The following is a 22,078-nucleotide window of genomic DNA, read 5'->3' as shown; positions in this document are numbered from 1 at the left end:
GAGGTCATGTGATCAGGAGCCTGAGGTCATGTGATCAGGTCCCCGAGGTCATGTGATCAGGTCCCCGAGGTCATGTGATCAGGTCCCCGAGGTCATGTGATCAGGTTCCTGAGGTCATGTGATCAGGTCCCCGAGGTCATGTGATCAGGAGCCTGAGGTCATGTGATCAGGAGCCTGAGGTCATGTGATCAGGAGCCTGAGGTCATGTGATCAGGAGCCTGAGGTCATGTGATCAGGAGCCTGAGGTCATGTGATCAGGCTCAGGCCATATGCTCATATTGGAGCATAGCTGAAAGACAGCATCTGAACAGAGAGTTCAGCTGGACTACATGGACCAGGACCTCCCACAGAGGAGGTTAGAGGCAGCAGGAGGTCTGGAAGGTTTTCTCTGACAGTCCACAGCCTCAGACAGACTGGGTTCTGCTGCCGTGCAGGTAAACTGGAACCAGTTAGATGGACCGGTCCAGCTGGAACTGGAGCTGAAAGTGTTAAAGACTGAAAACAGACAAAAACTGTTCATTTCCAAAGAAACAGAAGTTGACTTTAGTTCAGTTTGTTTAATCATGATAGTCATGGTCGAAGTCCAGTCTGATGTTCAATGTTTCGAAAGAGAAAAGCAAACTCAACCTGAATAGCTGCGACCTTGAATGGAAGGTAGGCGAAGCAGACTGGGAGGTATAAAAGCAGACTGGGAGGTATAAAAGCAGACTGGGAGGTATAAAAGCAGACTGGGAGGTATAAAAGCAGACTGGGAGGTATAAAAGCAGACTGGGAGGTATAAAAGCAGACTGGGAGGTATAAAAGCAGACTGGGAGGTATAAAAGCAGACTGGGAGGTATAAAAGCAGACTGGGAGGTATAAAAGCAGACTGGGAGGTATAAAAGCAGACTGGGAGGTATAAAAGCAGACTGGGAGGTATAAAAGCAGACTGGGAGGTATAAAAGCAGACTGGGAGGTATAAAAGCAGACTGGGAGGTATAAAAGCAGACTGGGAGGTATAAAAGCAGACTGGGAGGTATAAAAGCAGACTGGGAGGTATAGAAGCAGACTGGGAGGTATAAAAGCAGAGATACAGAAACACCGTTTGAAGCTGAAGACAGCATCTGATTCCTTCAGCAAAGTAAGTGTTTCATCTGTTCCGTTAAAAGGTTAAAACTAATCCTGCATCACATAAAACACATAGAAAGGTTGCATGTTGTTGGGAAAATGAATAAGAATACTGTCTGAAGTTCAAACTTCTTCTCTTGTAAAGGAACATTTACACTGTAAAAACGATGGTTTAACTTAAAAACTTAAGTTGCTGCCTTAAAAACAAGAGTAAAAGTAAAGTTAGACAAGTAGTTTAATCAATGATCATTTCTTATTTAAACTTCATACTCTGAGTTTAAACAACTATATTACATCATACATCAAAGGAAACGTACGTTCTGTTGTCAAAGAAAGTTACTATTCCATACATCATGACCCTAACCCTAACCCTAACCCTAACTCACATTCAAGTCAAGATAATAATAATATTCACACCAATTACGTTTTATAATTGGTTCTACTCGTGTTTTTAAGGCAGCAATTAAACTTAAGGTTTCAAATGAACTTTAAATCTTACCTTAACTAATAATGGCAGGTTCACCAGTTTCCTTAAAGATCACACTTAAATCACTCATCTGTTAAAGAAATATTCTTTTTTTCCATCTCCTTTGAGCAGACTTTTGGCAGATCAACAGCATCTTAAATCATTATAATTATTTAACATTCAAAGAAGACAAGGAACAGTCGAGACCATCAGCTTCCTTTTGAATAATCTCTTTAATTATCCTCACTTTATGCCCTAAGATTCAGATAAATTGTTGAGGCTCCGTAAAGCGGTTCTTCCAGCTGGCTGCGTTGGACCGATCAGCACCGTGCTCTCTGATGATTACACCATTAAACAGCCATTACAGCATCATGGACTGTGACAGAACTGCGTTTTCTGGAGTTCGTGGCTCCATAAAACTTCCTTTGGCTGAAGACATGAACCTTTTGGGTTTAGTGTGTCGGTCCTTTAAATTCTGCATGAACCCAGTTAACCTGCTGTAGCATTTCCGTGTGTTTCAGGGAGCTATGTGGAGGTTCATCCTGACTGTCTGTCTGCTCAGCTGGAGCTGTGACGGCACCACTGTGACCTGCAAAGATGAAAAAGACCAAGCAGTGGACTGGTGAGGCCACACTTTGAACTACTGAACCCTCTCAGTGAATCCTTTGTAAGACATGAATGCAGTTTGGTCAGTGTGGTTAACTAACTCTAACCCTCCTCTTCATCATCAGGTACATCTTATACAAGGGCCCCAGAAAGGGAACGAGCACCGTTTTAACTGGTCTGAGTTATCTCTACATTGATCCAGAAGCAACAGTAAAAAAGATGAACCAGATCAACAATCCTCGCGGCCCCCTGGCAAACACACTGAAACCCCTGTTTAGATCTATCAGATCAATGGTGAGTCTCGCTGTGATACTCAGCTTATATGATGCACATCTTAAAAAGTCTAAAGGCTGAACTCTTGTTATTAGAGGAAAAGCAGAATCGTATGTTCAACCTGTTTTTGTACATCTTTACTCCACATTAGAAATGACTAACAGTACACAGCAGAGTGACACAGCAGAGTGACACAGCAGAGTGACACAGCAGAGTGACACAGCAGAGTGACACAGCAGAGTGACACAGCAGAGTGACACAGCAGAGTGATACAGCAGAGTGACACAGCAGAGTGACACAGCAGAGTGAAACAGTAGAGTGATCCAGCAGAGTGAAAATGTAGAGTGATACAGCAGAGTGACACAGCAGAGTGACACAGCAGAGTGACACAGCAGAGTGATACAGCAGAGTGACACAGAAGAGTGGTACAGAAGAGTGATACAGCAGAGTGACACAGCAGAGTGACACAGCAGAATGAAACAGTAGAGTGACACAGCAGAGTGAAACAGTAGAGTGATCCAGCAGAGTGAAAATGTAGAGTGATACAGCAGAGTGATACAGCAGAGTGATACAGCAGAGTGACACAGCAGAGTGACACAGCAGAGTGACACAGCAGAGTGAAACAGTAGAGTGATACAGCAGAGTGAAACAGTAGAGTGATACAGCAGAGTGATACAGCAGAGTGAAACAGTAGAGTGATACAGAAGAGTGGTACAGAAGAGTGATACAGCAGAGTGACACAGCAGAGTGACACAGCAGAATTAAACAGTAGAGTGACACAGCAGAGTGATACAGTAAAGTGATACGGCAGAGTGACACAGCAGAATGAAACAGTAGAGTGACTCAGCAGAGTGACACAGCAGAGTGACACAGCAGAGTGATAGAGCAGAGTGATACAGCAGAGTGAAACAGTAGAGTGACACAGCAGAATGAAACAGTAGTGACTCAGCAGAGTGACTCAGCAGAGTGACTCAGCAGAGTGACACAGCAGAGTGACACGGCAGAGTGACACGGCAGAGTGACACGGCAGAGTGACACAGCAGAGTGACTCAGCAGAGTGACACAGCAGAGTGACACAGCAGGGTGACACAGCAGAGTGAAACAGTAGAGTGACTCAGCAGAGTGACACAGCAGAGATATACAGCAGAGTGACTCAGCAGAGTGACTCAGCAGAGTGACACAGCAGAGTGACACAGCAGAGTGACACAGCAGAGTGATACAGCAGAGTGACTCAGCAGAGTGACACAGCAGAGATATACAGCAGAGTGACTCAGCAGAGTGACACAGCAGAGTGACTCAGCAGAGTGACTCAGCAGAGACACAGCAGAGTGACTCAGCAGAGTGACTCAGCAGAGTGACACAGCAGAGTGACACAGCAGAGTGACTCAGCAGAGTGATACAGCAGAGTGACTCAGCAGAGTGACTCAGCAGAGTGACTCAGCAGAGTGACTCAGCAGAGTGATACAGCAGAGTGACTCATTAGAGTGATACAGTAGAGTGACTCATCAGAGTGATACAGCAGAGTGACACAGCAGAGTGACACAGCAGAGTGACACGGTAGAGTGACTCGGTAGAGTGACACGGCAGAGACTCAGCAGAGTGACACAGCAGAGTGACACAGCAGAGTGACACAGCAGAGTGACACAGCAGAGTGACTCAGCAGAGTGACACAGCAGAGTGATACAGCAGAGTGACTCAGCAGAGTGACACAGCAGCCTGAGAGCAAAGTGCTCCTTTGGGAAATATTTACGTTCATCATAGCTGCCTCACGAGTTAGTTTGGGTTAGAGTAGAAGTTTCAGTTTCTGCGGCTGATCCTGTCCAACACAACAGACCAACCATCAATCAACCAGTCGATCGATCAATCAAACCAAATTACAGTTGATTCTGTTGAGGTAGTTTTGTTCATTTTAAGTCCAGCTGAACGTACGAATGAATGTCGGCACAAGTGTTGATGAAGCTTTTCTTTGTGCATCATTTGTAGGAACCAAGCTTTGGATTCATCAGCTACAACGATCAGCCTCCCGGAGCGAATGCAAACGTGAACAAGTTTGGCCACAGTAAAGGTAAAGAGACGAACTCACAGTTCTTTCACCAAATGAATGTATATGACGCTTTTAGACTTTTAGACCAACAGGTCGGACCATGGGAGCAGCTCAGATGCCACCTGTAGGTCATATTTAAGGTAAAACACACACAGTGGAGCTCCCGGGTCGTCCATCAGTCATGGGGCTGTTAGGGTGACGCTACTCCTGTCCTGATGATTAGCAGGCGGCGCTAATGATGGTTGGATCTGTGTGACTGTGAACAGCTGAACTGTCTGACTGTTCTTGTCTGCAGGGCTTCTGATGGTGAACAAAGTCGACACAGGAGTCTGGCTCTTACACAGCACACCACAGTTCCCTTATAGAAGAAATCAGAACCAATTCTGGCCTCCGAGTGGAGGGGAAAAGGGACAGATTTTTATGTGTGTGACATTCAATTACAAAGATTTCAAAACTATAGGTAATGAGCTGAGTTAATGCTGTAAATATCCTGATTTATTAGCAGCTGAACTGGGTCCTGCAGTAAATGTGTCTCGTTTTAATGTTTCAGGTACACATCTGCAGCAGATCAGAGCTTTTCCATTTGAACATGATATTCCCAACGATTTTCATCAGGAGCTTAAAGACGCTGCTGAATGGAAAGAAATAACTCCTCCGACTACTTTCCCAACGCTGACTTCAAAAGGAAATCAAGCCTTCAAAGTCTTCTCCAAGCAAGTCTCTTCTGATCTGGAAGGTTAGATTCATGTTATTATGTCCATCTGTACATGATGAACTACAGTCATCAGGTAACCTCCACCTGAGGCTGAACAGCTGATGGTGATTGATGTTCAGTCCAGTTTGATCGTTTCTTACTAAACAAACACAGTTCCTAAGATCTCAATAATATGAAAATTAGTCTGAAAATATGAAAATGTTAGTATATTTAAATGAATGTTGTAAATTTTATCTATAGATCTGATTTACTGAGTTATTAGACTCTAGATCAGTGTTAAATTCTTCTTTCGCCTGTCAACACCTTGTTGGCATGAACAAAAGGATAAACAAACTGTTGCAATGGTTCAGTCCATTACTGCCACTCACTGCTTCTGAAGTTTGACCCACCTCCTGGGGAGGAGGTTCAAGGTTGGGTCTGGCGTGCACCCTTTCTGCTGGCGGTAGAGCGCCTGAGCAGTGGCAACGGGACATGATGGAGTGGCCTGGAGAGGAGTGATTGGGAGGAACTGCCTCCCTGATCTGAACCCCAGCAGTGTTTTGTTTTTGGACCTCTTTGCCCGTCATAGATTGTTCATCACAAGCACCATGTTTGAGCAAAAGGTGCCTCATAAAGCCAGATTTATACTCTTCCAGAACGCGTCGCGCTGCAGTTCACCGCCGTGCCTCTAGGGGGCGTGTTTGTGTTGTTTCAGGTTATAGCCGAATCCGTGCTTTTTCTTCCCGTCACAGTTAGCAACCGTAACCAACAGCAACCGAGGTGGAGCAGCTGTATTTGCAGCTGGAGCTCATCGATACTGAAGAACAAATGCTTATATTGCAGATGTTGAAGCTCAGGTGGGGGGGGGGGGGGTCTGTAGGACCGGCCGAGGCTGAACGGCTGAACCTGGATGAACAAATGCACTTTAGATACTTTCGAATGTCAGCGAGCTTCTTCGCCGTGTTCAGCCATTAAGAGCGTTAAGGTTCTGACCAATCACAGCCCGCTTCGACGTGTCGTTCCAGTTTTTTGGAGGCTGCGGCGGAGGGGTCCAAGGCCACCTGAGGTCAAAGGTCAGCGATCGACTTTGTCGTCGTATCAGCAGACCTGTGCAATGGGGGGGGGGCTGTCAGCTGATCAGCACCTGGTGGTGATTTGGTCCGTTAGGGGGGGCAGATCCAGTAAACTGGTAGTGAAGGTGAATGCCTGTGGAGGGTTCTCATCCACCTGGGAATCTGGAGCCTGTTCTTCACCCTCACTGAGGGAGTCATTCATGGAGAAAAGGCTGAAACCACGTTCCCTAACTGATATAAAATAAAAACATTTCCATTTCTTTTATTCACCGTAAATTTCCTCTTTTTTTGAAGATTGTCACGAACTGGTGGAAAGGACCCAGATGCAGCTCTTTTAGTTCAAAAAAGGTTTATTCCAAAAAACAAGACAAGGCAAAAAACATAAAGCCTATTATCAAAATACTTAACAATGAAGAAACAAGACAAGACTATGGATAAATAACTATGGTTGAAAATACTGTGGCTATGGTGGCAAAAACCCTGACTTGACAATCGTGGCTGTGGCATGAAGGGATAGTGAGGATTCTGCAGTGACTGAAAGGAAACCAGGAGGCTGAATGCTGTGAGCAATGAGCCAGGTTCCCCAACCGAACCGAGGGGAAAAACACGACCAGAACATAACCTGAAAACAAGATGATTAAACATAGACTGTGACAAAGATTTGCTGTTTATTTATCAGAAATAATGCAAATGATCCTGTAGTTAAACCCGACAGTAAGAGGCTGAAAGTCCAGACAGAACCTTTGTCTCATTTCTCAACATGACTCAGTGTAGAAATAAATCAGAGCTGGATACAGCACATCTGTAACATGGCTCCTTATTCTTCTTACAGTAGGAGATCTCTACTTCACTATTGCCAAGGAACTACGGAGTGACGTGTACGTGCAGACATGGGGCTGCCAGTGGGACGAATCCCACGCTGAAGCTGGCCAATCTGTGCTCAATATCGATGTAGTAAAAAATGCTTTGGGTGAGTGGAAGCCTCCAGCCGACCACTCAAAGTGGTGTGTGGCTACGGACCAAAACAAGCATTGGACCTGCGTTGGAGATGTGAACAGGGGTCAAAGCCAGTATCTGAGGTTTGGGGGTGCTCTGTGTGTCAACAATGAGAAAATACAGCAAAAGTTTCTGACCTTTGCCAAGGAGCACGACATCTGTCCACCGTGCAGAAAACGCAGGTACCCTGAGTGTGATCCACACGCCTTCTCCAGGATGCTGCTGCTGCTGCCGACTCTCCGCATCGCTGACTTTGACACCGACTTCCTGAATGGAACAGACACCGGCGTCATAATCGATTATGACACCGACTTCCTGAATGGAACAGATGCTGTTGCCTTCACAGACACAGACACTCAGCAGGAACCCTCATTAATGGGATGAATACATCTCTCCAGAAATGTCCTGCTGCAGTCATGTCTTTTCTGACTGATCCTTTTCAAAATAATCACAGGAGCAACAGTTCTGCTTCAGTCATCACTGTTAGCCGGTTTAAATCAGATATGACAACACGATTGAAGGGAAATGACACAGTAATGCCACTGTCTATCTGTAAGAAAACTAACTGTTCGTGTTGGATAAAATAAACCACTTCTGACACCATGTTTCTCCATCTTTGTCTGATTCGTAGTGTAATTACTGCCCCATACAGCGCCCCCTGGTGTTAGGATGACTGCTTACAGTCCTGATCAGCCCTCATTTTATTCACATGTTTCCATGAAACAGGAAGCAGCTGCAGAGATTCACTGAAACATGATCAAACCTGAACATAAACCCAGAATCTGAGGCAGAACCAGAGTTTTTCTCAGTTCTCAGCAGCTTTAAAGTGAATCTCTGGTCTGAGCTCCTTTATTCTCCAACACAGCCTGAACCCTCTGAGACAAGCTTTCTGTCATTTCTTTAAGGAGTCTTCAGGAATAGTTCTCCAGGCTTCTTGAAGGACATCCCAAAGCTCTTAACAGACAATCATTGAATATGTGGAAGTACTGACGTGGTCATCCGTTCAAATCAGCCAGACACTGCAAAGACGAGGCTCTGCGCCGGGAAACAGCCTCGGACCCGTGAATCCGCCATGTGGCAACAAAATACTTTATAAAAACATTTCTAACAGGGTTAGAAACACATTTTACCCTAAAACAACAGTCCATTCTATCCAGAACCAAACCCACATGCAAACAAAATGGCGTCTCCCATCCGGTTATTCCTCGGGACTGCTAACCACAGCCAACGGTTGATACAGCGCCATCTGGTGGTGTAAACATCTAGTTCTTTTTTTTCCACTTGGCCACGCGTACAAAAACGGTAAACTTGTAAATGTGCGTAAAACATATGAAGAGCGAGATCGCTGCACCTCCAATAGAGACTTAAACAGAACAAACCAACAGGAAGTCCTGGATTTCTCTGTTCTTACTGCAGATGGAGACCTGTGCGTCACCATAACCGAGAGGAAACAGAGTGGCGCCCAGACGTGGGGCTTATCGTGACAAATCCTTTTGTGAGTCTGGAAAACACAAAGTGCTCAACATTGAGAAGGTGAACACTGCTTCAGGCGCCTGGGGGGCTTCCAGTGACCACTCAAAGTGGTGTGAGGCCACGGATCAGAACAAACCCTTGACTTGTATTGCGGATGTGAACAGAGCCAGAACCCAGTCCGAGAGGCGGGGGGGAGCGCTGTGCATCGAACACAACGGCGTCAGAAACACATTTAAAAATGTTCCACATTCATGGAAACCATTTACAACATGACACAGCAAAGGTTTGACTTTGTGAAACTTCTTGTTGAGCCTTTCTTTGTTTGAATCCATGGTTGATAAAACACTGAAGGGAAATGAGGACTAACTACTTCTACAGTCATCACTGTTTCCCTGTTGACGAAAGGATTTGTAGAAAATATCTTGATTAATTCTTAAAAGCTGCTCACTATAATCAGCCTCTGTCCTCTGGACACTTTATCTGTGAGACACGGCTGTAATAAAATAAATCTGACCTTCCCTCTCTGTTTGTCCTCTGTCTCTTTCATTCTGTAACTGCTGACATCTTCCTGCAGTGCCCCCTGCTGTGTGGAGGCTGCATCTATAATGTGTCTGAGTTGCTGATCATCCAAAATAAGATCTTCAGCTTCAAGCTAAAAGTTCTGATCCAACAGATGGAATTAGATAAATCTTGGTCTTACAGTCATCATAAAACAAAGTCCTCCCTCTTTCAGTGCTCAAGTTTTATGTTTCAGGACTTAAAAAAAAATAAAACAACTGAGGCAAAACACAGAAGCAGTGAGTGAAAAACTAAGTGAACCCTCACTGTTTCCACAGGAAGTAGCAGCCAGCAGCTGGTGATCAATGCTCTGATTAACTGATCAATGCTCTGATTAACTGATCAATGCTCTGATTAACTGATCAATGCTCTGATTAACTGATCAATGCTCTGATTAACTGAACCTCAGTCAGTGTGAGCAGCTCTATAAAAGCAGGAGTTCTGTCAGTTTAACACGATGCCAAGGAGGAAAGACACCAGCAATGATCTCAGAGAAGCAGCTGCTGCTGCCCATCAGTCTGGGAAGGGTTATAAGGCCATTTCCAGACTATCTGGAGTCCATCATTCTACAGAGAGAAAGATTATTCACAGGTGGAAAACATTCAGGACAGCTGTCAATCTTCCCAGGAGTGGACGTCCCAGCAAGTTCACCCCAAGGTGAAGAAGCCCAGAGCTACATCTCAGACTCTACAGGCCTCAGTTAGCATGCTAAAGGTTAAAGGTCACCCCAAGGTGAAAAAGCCCAGAGCTACATCTCAGACTCTACAGGCCTCAGTTAGCATGCTAAAGGTTAAAGGTCACCCCAAGGTGAAAAAGCCCAGAGCTACATCTCAGACTCTACAGGCCTCAGTTAGCATGCTAAAGGTTAAAGGTCACCCCAAGGTGAAGAAGCCCAGAGCTACATCTCAGACTCTACAGGCCTCAGTTAGCATGTTAAAGGTTAAAGGTCACCCCAAGGTGAAAAAGCCCAGAGCTACATCTCAGACTCTACAGGCCTCAGTTAGCATGCTAAAGGTTAAAGGTCACCCCAAGGTGAAGAAGCCCAGAGCTACATCTCAGACTCTACAGGCCTCAGTTAGCATGTTAAAGGTTAAAGGTCACCCCAAGGTGAAAAAGCCCAGAGCTACATCTCAGACTCTACAGGCCTCAGTTAGCATGCTAAAGGTTAAAGGTCACCCCAAGGTGAAGAAGCCCAGAGCTACATCTCAGACTCTACAGGCCTCAGTTAGCATGCTAAAGGTTAAAGGTCACCCCAAGGTGAAAAAGCCCAGAGCTACATCTCAGACTCTACAGGCCTCAGTTAGCATGCTAAAGGTTAAAGGTCACCCCAAGGTGAAGAAGCCCAGAGCTACATCTCAGACTCTACAGGCCTCAGTTAGCATGTTAAAGGTTAAAGGTCACCCCAAGGTGAAAAAGCCCAGAGCTACATCTCAGACTCTATAGGCCTCAGTTAGCATGTTAAAGGTTAAAGGTCACCCCAAGGTGAAGAAGCCCAGAGCTACATCTCAGACTCTATAGGCCTCAGTTAGCATGTTAAAGGTTAAAGGTCACCCCAAGGTGAAGAAGCCCAGAGCTACATCTCAGACTCTATAGGCCTCAGTTAGCATGTTAAAGGTTAAAGGTCACCCCAAGGTGAAGAAGCCCAGAGCTACATCTCAGACTCTACAGGCCTCAGTTAGCATGTTAAAGGTTAAAGGTCACCCCAAGGTGAAAAAGCCCAGAGCTACATCTCAGACTCTATAGGCCTCAGTTAGCATGTTAAAGGTTAAAGGTCACCCCAAGGTGAAAAAGCCCAGAGCTACATCTCAGACTCTATAGGCCTCAGTTAGCATGTTAAAGGTTAAAGGTCACCCCAAGGTGAAGAAGCCCAGAGCTACATCTCAGACTCTACAGGCCTCAGTTAGCATGTTAAAGGTTAAAGGTCACCCCAAGGTGAAAAAGCCCAGAGCTACATCTCAGACTCTACAGGCCTCAGTTAGCATGCTAAAGGTTAAAGGTCACCCCAAGGTGAAGAAGCCCAGAGCTACATCTCAGACTCTATAGGCCTCAGTTAGCATGTTAAAGGTTAAAGGTCACCCCAAGGTGAAAAAGCCCAGAGCTACATCTCAGACTCTATAGGCCTCAGTTAGCATGTTAAAGGTTAAAGGTCACCCCAAGGTGAAGAAGCCCAGAGCTACATCTCAGACTCTACAGGCCTCAGTTAGCATGTTAAAGGTTAAAGGTCACCCCAAGGTGAAAAAGCCCAGAGCTACATCTCAGACTCTACAGGCCTCAGTTAGCATGTTAAAGGTTAAAGGTCACCCCAAGGTGAAAAAGCCCAGAGCTACATCTCAGACTCCACAGGCCTCAGTTAGCATGTTAAAGGTTAAAGGTCACCCCAAGGTGAAAAAGCCCAGAGCTACATCTCAGACTCCACAGGCCTCAGTTAGCATGTTAAAGGTTAAAGGTCACCCCAAGGTGAAGAAGCCCAGAGCTACATCTCAGACTCTACAGGCCTCAGTTAGCATGTTAAAGGTTAAAGGTCACCCCAAGGTGAAAAAGCCCAGAGCTACATCTCAGACTCTACAGGCCTCAGTTAGCATGTTAAAGGTTAAAGGTCACCCCAAGGTGAAAAAGCCCAGAGCTACATCTCAGACTCCACAGGCCTCAGTTAGCATGTTAAAGGTTAAAGGTCACCCCAAGGTGAAAAAGCCCAGAGCTACATCTCAGACTCTACAGGCCTCAGTTAGCATGTTAAAGGTTAAAGGTCACCCCAAGGTGAAGAAGCCCAGAGCTACATCTCAGACTCTACAGGCCTCAGTTAGCATGTTAAAGGTTAAAGGTCACCCCAAGGTGAAAAAGCCCAGAGCTACATCTCAGACTCTACAGGCCTCAGTTAGCATGCTAAAGGTTAAAGGTCACCCCAAGGTGAAGAAGCCCAGAGCTACATCTCAGAATCTACAGGCCTCAGTTAGCATGCTAAAGGTTAAAGGTCACCCCAAGGTGAAGAAGCCCAGAGCTACATCTCAGAATCTACAGGCCTCAGTTAGCATGTTAAAGGTTAAAGGTCACGGCAGCACAGTTAGAAAAAGACTGAACAAGGATGTCTTGTTTGGAAGGGCTGCAGGAGAAAGCCTCTTCTCTCTAAAAAGAACATGGCAGCACAGCTTAGGTTTGCAAAGCTGCATCTGAACAAAGCTCAAGACTTCTGGAACAATGTCCTTTGGACAGACCAGAGCAAAGTGGAGATGTTTGGTCCTAATGCACAGCAGCACGTTTGGAGGAAACCAAACACAGCATATCAGCACAAACACCTCATACCAGCTGTCAAGCACGGTGGTGGAGGGCTGATGATCTGGGCTGGTTCTGCAGCCACAGGACCTGGGCACCTTGCAGTCATTGAGTCCACCATGAACTCCTCTGGATACCAAAGTATTCTAGAGTCAGATGTGAGTCCGTCTGTCCCAGAATCTATGGCCAGCATCAAGTAATGCCACCAAAACCTCACTGCTGCTGAAGCTGCTGGATCAGGGGTTCACTTAGTTTTTCACACACTGCTGCTGAAGCTGCCTATTACAACCTATTTAACCAGGAACTAAGTCAAGTCTTTTCAAAGCTCGGTAATGTTTAATTTACTAGTTGTAATCTGCTGGTAGAACACGTACGGACTGTTGCAAAAGAGAGAATTGATCAGTTTAATTCACTACAGTGCAGTTAGTTACTGTATAAGTTCTAAATATTAACCAGGATAAGACCTTGGATACAGCATCTTACCTGCGATCACGTACATGTCTGATAAGGAGGAAATATAAACACTTCCACCAGAACTGTGGTTACAGGTTCACAATGACAGACTTTTGCTGTAAAATGTGACTGATCTGCTGGATTAAAGCAGCAGACGTAGATGCAGCGGGACATTTAAGTTTCCTGTAACCGTCCACAGCAGCTGACTGTGGACCCACAGAAAAGAGGATAACTCCCAGCAGCCTTTGCTTCAGCACAGTGTGACTGAGTCCTTTAAAGATGGCAGAGATCATGGTGTCAATAATACGTAAAACTCCCGGAACTTAGGCAAGAAAACAAAGACAAACATCTCTGAGATTTTTACAGCTGCGTGGAACAGCTGCGTGGAACAGCTGCGAGGAACAGCTGCGGGGAACAGCTGCGTGGAACAGCTGCGGGGAACAGCTGCGGGGAACAGCTGCGTGGAACAGCTGCGGGGAACAGCTGCGGGGAACAGCTGCGTGAAACAGCTGCGAGGAACAGCTGCGAGGAACAGCTGCGTGGAACAGCTGCGTGGAACAGCTGCGTGGAACAGCTGCGTGGAACAGCTGCGTGGAACAGCTGCGTGGAACAGCTGCGTGGAACAGCTGCGAGGAACAGCTGCGTGGAACAGCTGCGAGGAACAGCTGCGAGGAACAGCTGCGTGGAACAACTGCGGGGAACAGCTGCGTGGAACAGCTGCGAGGAACAGCTGCGAGGAACAGCTGCGTGGAACAGCTGCGAGGAACAGCTGCGTGGAACAGCTGCGTGGAACAGCTGCGTGGAACAGCTGCGAGGAACAGCTGCGTGGAACAGCTGCGAGGAACAGCTGCGAGGAACAGCTGCGTGGAACAACTGCGGGGAACAGCTGCGTGGAACAGCTGCGTGGAACAGCTGCGAGGAACAGCTGCGTGGAACAGCTGCGAGGAACAGCTGCGAGGAACAGCTGCGTGGAACAGCTGCGAGGAACAGCTGCGTGGAACAGCTGCGTGGAACAGCTGCGTGGAACAGCTGCGAGGAACAGCTGCGTGGAACAGCTGCGTTGAACAGCTGCGGGGAACAGCTGCGAGGAACAGCTGAGGGGAACAGCTGCGGGGAACAGCTGCGTTGAACAGCTGCGGGGAACAGCTGCGAGGAACAGCTGCGGGGAACAGCTGCGGGGAACAGCTGCGGGGAACAGCTGCGTGGAACAGCTGCGTGGAACAGCTGCGAGGAACAGCTGCGTGGAACAGCTGCGTGGAACAGCTGCGAGGAACAGCTGTGTGGAACAGCTGCGTGGAACAGCTGCGTGGAACAGCTGCGAGGAACAGCTGTGTGGAACAGCTGCGTGGAACAGCTGCGTGGAACAGCTGCGTGGAACAGCTGCGAGGAACAGCTGTGTGGAACAGCTGCGTGGAACAGCTGCGTGAAACAGCTGCGTGGAACAGCTGCGTGGAACAGCTGCGAGGAACAGCTGCGTGGAACAGCTGCGTGGAACAGCTGCGTGGAACAGCTGCGAGGAACAGCTGCGTGGAACAGCTGCGAGGAACAGCTGCGTGGAACAGCTGCGAGGAACAGCTGCAGATTATCAGACAGCTCATTAATAATTAATCTGAGGAATGATCGACGCGCTGAAATATGTTTAAACAAATGTTGACAGAAGCAGCCGCTTTATTTCTGACTTCAGTCAGAGAGAAACTGTCCGTCCAGGATCCATCAGCGGTGAGTACCTCAGAACACCATCAGAACACCACCAGAACACCATCAGAACACCACCAGAACACCAGTACTGTTTCTACAGAGGGATTACTGCAGTAATTACTCCTTCAGGAAGAGATCTTGCCTCAAACCAACTGGACAAATTCCACTTCCACAGCAGCTGTGAGGGTTTTAAAGGATTTCCAGTGAATTCTTCTTGGTTCCAGAGTCACTGTAATGTAACAGAAGAAGAAGAAATGTTTGGAAGTCACAGGGATGGATGGACATTTGTCACAGAGGGAGTAGGAAGAAGCTGAAGTTGATTCAAATCAAGCCCTTCTCTGCTATTCTGTGACTGATTGATTGTTTCTTATGAAATATCTTCTCTGAAAAATTAACATTTATTTGAAATACAACCAGATTAACAGTGAATCTCTATAACTTGTATTTTGATAACCTTTATAGCTCTTTTTACACTATAGCTAGTGATGATAATCAGCATTTATAATAAATGCCCCAAACCTCTGTACAGAAATTTAAAAATGGTTAAAACTAATGAACAGAATATGAGTGGGTTATGACCCAGTACATGTTTGTCTTTACTCAGAACTGAAATGCTTTTAAAAAGTTAATTGTGTTTATAAGTGTTTCCAGGTTTATTTTATAATCTATCATCACACCAAGAAACAAGTTTCTGCACCATCTGTAACATGAGAACTCCTTTACAGTTAATCTGATTTAGTTTTTTACTGATAATTTGTTTTTTAATTTGCACATTTCTGAAATAACCATCTCTGGTAGCTTCCTTAACTTGTATAATAATACTCATATTTTAATATTTTTTAAACCTTGAAAGTATATTTTATGTAAAGTATAAACAGTTTTGGATCCAGTAATGACCCCTGAGGAACGCCACAAACCATATTTCTGCCCCCATCGTTCTAGATGATTGAATAAACTGTCATGATTCACTGTGGAAAATACTTTTTTAAGACTACTTTAACTACTTTGAAGCACTGAATACTTATTCAGTGTTGAAGATACCATCATCTATTGGGCAAAGCAGGCAACATTGTGAGGATCATATTCTTTGATTTCTCCAGTGATTTTAATACAATTCAGCCTGCACTGTTATGTAGGAAGCAGGAGGATGCCTCAACACCCCTGGATGATTGACTACCTGACAAACAGAGCACAGTTTGTTAGGCTGAGGTGGTGGTCAGCAGCACAGGGGCACCACAGGGCTCTGTACTCTCACTCTTTCTCTTCACTGTTCGCCCCAGAGTCCTGTCACCTCCAGGAATACTCTGATGACTCTGCAGCTGTATCAGTGATGGACACTTTGTGCCATAGTGTGGGAACAGTCACCTCATCTTAAAAACAAAAGAGAGGATTGTGGATGTTAGGAGGACCAGGAGCAGCCAAACACCATCTCCATCCTGGGTTAGGGTTGGTAAGGTTGGTTAGAGGAGAGGTGGAGGTGGAGGTGGGTTAGGGTTAGGGTTGGTAAGGTAGGTTAGAGGAGAGGTGGAGGTGGGTTAGGGTTAGGGTTGGTAAGGTTGGTTAGAGGAGAGGTGGAGGTGGGTTAGGGTTAGGGTTAGGGTTGGTAAGGTAGGTTAGAGGAGAGGTGGAGGTGGGTTAGGGTTAGGGTTGGTAAGGTAGGTTAGAGGAGAGGTGGAGGTGGGTTAGGGTTAGGGTTAGGGTTGGTAAGGTAGGTTAGAGGAGAGGTGGAGGTGGGTTAGGGTTAGGGTTAGGGTTGGTAAGGTAGGTTAGAGGAGAGGTGGAGGTGGGTTAGGGTTAGGGTTGGTAAGGTAGGTTAGAGGAGAGGTGGAGGTGGGTTAGGGTTGGTAAGGTAGGTTAGAGGAAAGGTGGAGGTGGGTTAGGGCAGGGTTAGGGTTGGTAAGGTAGGTTAGAGGAGAGGTGGAGGTGGGTTAGGGCAGGGTTAGGGCAGGGTTGGTAAGGTAGGTTAGAGGAAAGGTGGAGGTGGGTTAGGGTTAGGGTTGGTAAGGTAGGTTAGAGGAGAGGTGGAGGTGGGTTAGGGTTAGGGTTGGTAAGGTAGGTTAGAGGAGAGGTGGAGGTGGGTTAGGGCAGGGTTAGGGCAGGGTTGGTAAGGTAGGTTAGAGGAAAGGTGGAGGTGGGTTAGGGTTAGGGTTGGTAAGGTAGGTTAGAGGAGAGGTGGAGGTGGGTTAGGGCAGGGTTAGGGCAGGGTTGGTAAGGTAGGTTAGAGGAGAGGTGGGTTAGGGTTAGGGTTGGTAAGGTTGGTTAGAGGAGAGGTGGAGGTGGGTTAGGGTTAGGGTTGGTAAGGTAGGTTAGAGGAGAGGTGGAGGTGGGTTAGGGCAGGGTTAGGGTTAGGGTTGGTAAGGTAGGGTAGAGGAGAGGTGGAGGTGGGTTAGGGTTAGGGTTGGTAAGGTTGGTTAGAGGAGAGGTGGAGGTGGGTTAGGGCAGGGTTAGGGTTAGGGTTGGTAAGGTATGGTAGAGGAGAGGTGGAGGTGGGTTAGGGTTAGGGTTGGTAAGGTTGGTTAGAGGAGAGGTGGAGGTGGGTTAGGGTTAGGGTTGGTAAGGTTGGTTAGAGGAGAGGTGGAGGTGGGTTAGGGTTAGGGTTAGGGTTGGTAAGGTTGGTTAGAGGAGAGGTGGAGGTGGGTTAGGGTTAGGGTTGGTAAGGTTGGTTAGAGGAGAGGTGGAGGTGGGTTAGGGTTAGGGTTGGTAAGGTAGGTTAGAGGAGAGGTGGAGGTGGGTTAGGGCAGGGTTAGGGTTGGTAAGGTAGGTTAGAGGAGAGGTGGAGGTGGGTTAGGGTTAGGGTTAGTAAGGTAGGTTAGAGGAGAGGTGGAGGTGGGTTAGGGCAGGGTTAGGGTTGGTAAGGTAGGTTAGAGGAGAGGTGGAGGTGGGTTAGGGTTAGGGTTGGTAAGGTAGGTTAGAGGAGAGGTGGAGGTGGGTTAGGGCAGGGTTAGGGTTAGGGTTGGTAAGGTAGGGTAGAGGAGAGGTGGAGGTGGGTTAGGGTTAGGGTTGGTAAGGTAGGTTAGAGGAGAGGTGGAGGTGGAGGAGAACTACAGATATCTGGACAGCAGACTGAACTGGAAATGCAACGCTGAGGCTGTCTACCAGAAAAGATTTAACTTCTGGCCCTTCAGTGTCTGCACCGAGATGTTTCATATCTCCTATCAGTCCGTGGAGGAGAGTTCAATCTGCTCTGCATCAGTATCAGAACCAGAGACTCAGTGAAACTGAACAAACTGGTAAAGGAAGCCTTCTCTGTGCTGGTTTCTTCTCTGGAGCTGATATCCAAAGAAAAACGCTGCTCAGTATTAATTTATTACATCACTGCAGTCACCTTCATTGCTGCTGTTGGTTTTCCTTTCTGTTTGCTCAGTCCACCATGATATACCGAGTTGCTGTGCATCAGGAGCGTTTGTTTCTCTCTGGTGACGCCCATCGAACCGTCATCCAGCTGGTCGGAAGCAGAGGAGCCAGCGAGCGCGTACGATTGGCCGAGAGATCTGTGAGCCTCCAGAACTCTGAATTCAATTTATATGAATGACCTTCTTTTTTTAAAACAAAAAATGACTTGTTTCATTCTCACTTCTCAGATCTGCCGTGTTGTAAGCAGCGTGTGCTGCTGCTGCTGCACAAGCAAAACGCACAAAGTAAGCTCAAACTTCACAAAGTCCACATTGGATATCAAAAAACAAACAGCATTTTGAATCTATGAGAGTTTTCTGTTACATGAAATGTAACATTTTCTGTTAACAGGCAGAATACTCAGTTCACTGTCCCACCAGTCTTGGAACTTTGCTTTTAGTGCGTCTGGAGGCTCCGCCCACCAGAACCAGAGGCTGGTTTTGTTCAAAAGTTATAGTGACGACACCCGAGGGCGCAGTCTCACTGTTTCCTTGCTACAGGTTTGTCGGCTGTGCGACGTCACTGGCTCTGAGGGACTCCATTGGTCAGTAAGAAAAAAGCTTACATCAGATTTAAGTCTCATCCATATCAAAGAAGTTTTTTCAATTACTTGCAGTCATGTTTGTGTTTGTTTTGAAGCAAAGTTGGTTTTCAAGGACATCGGCCCAGTAGAACTGGATCAGAGGATAAATGAGCTGACGTACCGTCGTCAAACATATCGGTGATCAGTCCAAATATTACAAATGTTTAAAAGCTAGCTTTGATCCGTTTTAACCGAGGTGAAAGCTCTTTTAACAGCCTGGAGACAGTCACTCAGACTTCTGCAGGACTGTTTGGTGACGCTCGTTCAGAACTTTGTTTCACTTCTCTTTCAGCTGGAGTTGCTATGACGACCACCTCCCAGAGACGATGACGGCTGATAGCGTCTTTTCACTTCCTGTAGAGGTTCGTTTCTCCGTGTCCAAGGCTGCCGACATGGTTCTGACCGTCAGCAGAGTGTAAGTCTGATGATTCTTTGTCAGACTTTGATTCTGAAGACTTTCCTGTTTCACCGGTTCCTTCTTCCTTCAGACTCCTGGAGCTCGGCCTGCAGAGCTTCCTGAGCTCTCAGCAGCGTTGGTCTGGTTTCCATCAGATCCATCAGCTCTGCCAGCAGGCCGGGACGCCAACCAGCAGTGAGACGCCGTCTTTTATGCTGACCGTTGCTTCATTTCTGCTGTTTCCATGGCAACATCCTGTATCCTATCTGTGGTGCGTCAGGGTTGGTGGAGAAGCTCTGGCGGGAGGATTGGTTCTTCGGATATCAGTTCCTGAATGGAGCCAACCCGACGCTGATCCGCCGCCGGGAATCGAACCCGGGTCAACTGCTTGGAAGGCAGCTATGCTCACCACTATACCACCAACGCTGTGATGCACCACATCTGGCCCATCTGGAGTGAGACCGACAGCTAAGTGCTTCAGGGTCAGCTGCGGTTACATCATCCGGCACATACTTCAAACCAGAGGTCCACCAAACAGCTTCGTGTGACTCTGTGGCGCAATGGTAGCGCTTCTGACTCCAGAGCAGAAGGTTGTGTGTTCAAATCCCATCAGGGTCATCAGTCTGTAATCTCACTCTGATTGGCCTATCTTTGGCTGAGCTCTGATTGGTCGGTCGGTAGTCTCACTCTGATTGGCCGATCTTTAGCTGCGCTCTGATTGGTCGGTCGGTACTCTCACTCTGATTGGCCGATCTTTAACTGCGCTCTGATTGGTCGGTCGGTACTCTCACTCTGATTACGTTTTAAATATTACTGTAATCTGATTACTTTTTAAAATATTACTGTAATCTGATTACTTTTTAAAATATTACTGTAATCTGATTACTTTTTAAATATTACTGTAATCTGATTACTTTTTAAAGATTACTGTAATCTGATTACTTTTTAAAAGATTACTGTAATCTGATTACTTTAAAAAAGATTACTGTAATCTGATTACTTTTTAAAGATTACTGTAATCTGTTATTTTTAACACTGGGATTTCTGTGTTGTTAAAAGTTCAGCGAAATTTTTAATTACTGACCGAGTTAAGAAGTGTCAGCTAAGATTTATCTGCGAGCCAGATACAGTCACGAGAAGAGCTGCATCTGGCAGGCCAACGCCTGGAGTAGGATATGGGAACATCTGAGTACGTGACACACATGCACAGAGTATGTGGTCAGTTCAGTTTTGTGGCTTAGTCATTTGGCAGTAGCTTACACTGTACCATACGAAACTATGACAGTTTGCCGTTTGGTTGGAACCGTTGGAACTATTGAGGCTTACATGAACCACGTGACAGCCCTAGCGGCAACATCAAAGCGTGTCGTAACTCTGTATATACTCTATAGCTCTGAGTGATTACATCTCACTCTGATTACGTTTTAAATATTACTGTAATCTGATTACTTTTTAAAATATTACTGTAATCTGATTACTTTTTAAAATATTACTGTAATCTGATTACTTTTTAAAGATTACTGTAATCTGATTACTTTTTAAAAGATTACTGTAATCTGATTACTTTAAAAAAGATTACCGTAATCTGATTACTTTTTAAAGATTACTGTAATCTGTTATTTTTAACACTGGGATTTCTGTGTTGTTAAAAGTTCAGCGAAATTTTTAATTACTGACCGAGTTAAGAAGTGTCAGCTAAGATTTATCTGCGAGCCAGATACAGTCATGAGAAGAGCTGCATCTGGCAGGCCAACGCCTGGAGTAGGATATGGGAACATCTGAGTACGTGACACACATGCACAGAGTATGTGGTCAGTTCAGTTTTGTGGCTTAGTCATTTGGCATTAGCTTACACTGTACCATACGAAACTATGACAGTTTGCCGTTTGGTTGGAACCGTTGGAACTATTGAGGCTTACATGAACCACGTGACAGCCCTAGCGGCAACATCAAAGCGTGTCGTAACTCTGTATATACTCTATAGCTCTGAGTGAGACTAGAGACTGACCATTGGCTGATTTATAGCTGAACTCTGATTGGTCGGTCGGTACGCTCACTCTGATTGGCCGATCTTTAGCTGCTCTCTGATTGGCTGATCTTTAGCTGCGCTCTGATTGGTCAGTCGGTACTCTCACTCTGATTACGTTTTAAATATTACTGTAATCTGATTACTTTTAAAAAGATTACTGTAATCTGATTACTTTTTAAAAATATTGCTGTAATCTGATTACTTTTTAAAGATTACTGTAATCTGATTACTTTTTAAAGATTACTGTAATCTGATTACTTTCATAAGATTACTGTAATCTGATTACTTTTTAAAGATTACTGTAATCTGATTACTCTTTAAAGATTACTGTAATCTGTTATTTTTAACACTGGGATTTCTGTTTTGTTAAAAGTTCAGCGGAATTTTTCATTACTGACTGAGTTAAGAAGTGTCAGCTAAGATTTATCTGCGAGCCAGACACAGTCACGAGAAGAGCTGCATCTGGCAGGCCAACGCCTGGAGTAGGATATGGAAACATCTGAGTACGTGACACACATGCACAGAGTATGTGGCCACAAATTAGAAGTGCAGTGTTGAACTTTTTTCAGTAGTTATTTCTACGTCATCACTGATATGCTTCCAGCCCAGTAATTCTGCTGGGTCTCCTGAAAACGGTCGCTGCGTTGGCCGGGAATCGAACCCGGGTCAACTGCTTGGAAGGCAGCTATGCTCACCACTATACCACCAACGCTGTGATGCACCACATCTGGCCCATCTGGAGTGAGACCGACAGCTAAGTGCTTCAGGGTCAGCTGCGGTTACATCATCCGGCACATACTTCAAACCAGAGGTCCACCAAACAGCTTCGTGTGACTCTGTGGCGCAATGGTAGCGCTTCTGACTCCAGAGCAGAAGGTTGTGTGTTCAAATCCCATCAGGGTCATCAGTCTGTAATCTCACTCTGATTGGCCTATCTTTGGCTGAGCTCTGATTGGTCGGTCGGT

General features: G+C 46.0%; 2 protein-coding genes and 3 non-coding genes across 6 annotated transcripts in view; 4 read left to right on the top strand and 1 right to left on the bottom strand.

Annotated features, from left to right (window-relative positions):
• Positions 1–686: 686 nt before the first annotated feature.
• On the top strand, positions 687–7,862 carry LOC140276712 (deoxyribonuclease-2-beta-like). Of its 2 annotated transcripts, XM_072371514.1 has the most exons (8): positions 997–1,015; positions 1,056–1,120; positions 2,095–2,195; positions 2,305–2,473; positions 4,436–4,517; positions 4,792–4,956; positions 5,047–5,232; positions 7,096–7,862. In XM_072371514.1, exons 3-8 carry the CDS (start codon positions 2,101–2,103, stop codon positions 7,641–7,643), a joined length of 1,245 nt encoding a protein of 414 aa, XP_072227615.1. In that variant the 5' UTR covers positions 997–1,015; positions 1,056–1,120; positions 2,095–2,100; the 3' UTR covers positions 7,644–7,862. The 2 variants fall into 2 exon arrangements, with proteins under 2 accessions (XP_072227614.1, XP_072227615.1); XM_072371513.1 differs by having other exon boundaries at positions 687–1,120.
• A 10,186-nt stretch (positions 7,863–18,048) lies between these two features.
• The window catches only part of LOC140277470 (polyunsaturated fatty acid lipoxygenase ALOX12-like), a 124,472-nt gene continuing 120,442 nt past the window's right edge, over positions 18,049–22,078 (top strand). Inside the window, exons 1-7 of the mRNA XM_072372504.1 lie at positions 18,049–18,204; positions 18,293–18,349; positions 18,456–18,648; positions 18,744–18,825; positions 18,980–19,102; positions 19,176–19,279; positions 19,365–19,479. Coding sequence (XP_072228605.1) covers positions 18,082–18,204; positions 18,293–18,349; positions 18,456–18,648; positions 18,744–18,825; positions 18,980–19,102; positions 19,176–19,279; positions 19,365–19,479 — 797 coding nt within the window. The 5' untranslated portion in view covers positions 18,049–18,081. The remainder of the gene's footprint in view (positions 18,205–18,292; positions 18,350–18,455; positions 18,649–18,743; positions 18,826–18,979; positions 19,103–19,175; positions 19,280–19,364; positions 19,480–22,078) is intronic.
• trnaw-cca (transfer RNA tryptophan (anticodon CCA)) lies at positions 19,631–19,702 on the top strand. The gene has a single exon. It is a non-coding gene; the product is annotated as a tRNA-Trp (tRNA).
• Positions 21,754–21,825, bottom strand: trnag-ucc (transfer RNA glycine (anticodon UCC)). Its single transcript has one exon. It is a non-coding gene; the product is annotated as a tRNA-Gly (tRNA).
• trnaw-cca (transfer RNA tryptophan (anticodon CCA)) lies at positions 21,946–22,017 on the top strand. The gene has a single exon. It is a non-coding gene; the product is annotated as a tRNA-Trp (tRNA).

Source organism: Leuresthes tenuis, unplaced genomic scaffold (assembly GCF_036924035.1).
Source record: "Leuresthes tenuis unplaced genomic scaffold, fLeuTen1.0.hap1 SCAF_19, whole genome shotgun sequence".
Taxonomy (NCBI): domain Eukaryota; kingdom Metazoa; phylum Chordata; class Actinopteri; order Atheriniformes; family Atherinopsidae; genus Leuresthes; species Leuresthes tenuis.
Note: the sequence above shows the minus strand (reverse complement) of the source record. Positions and strands in the feature narration are given on the sequence as shown.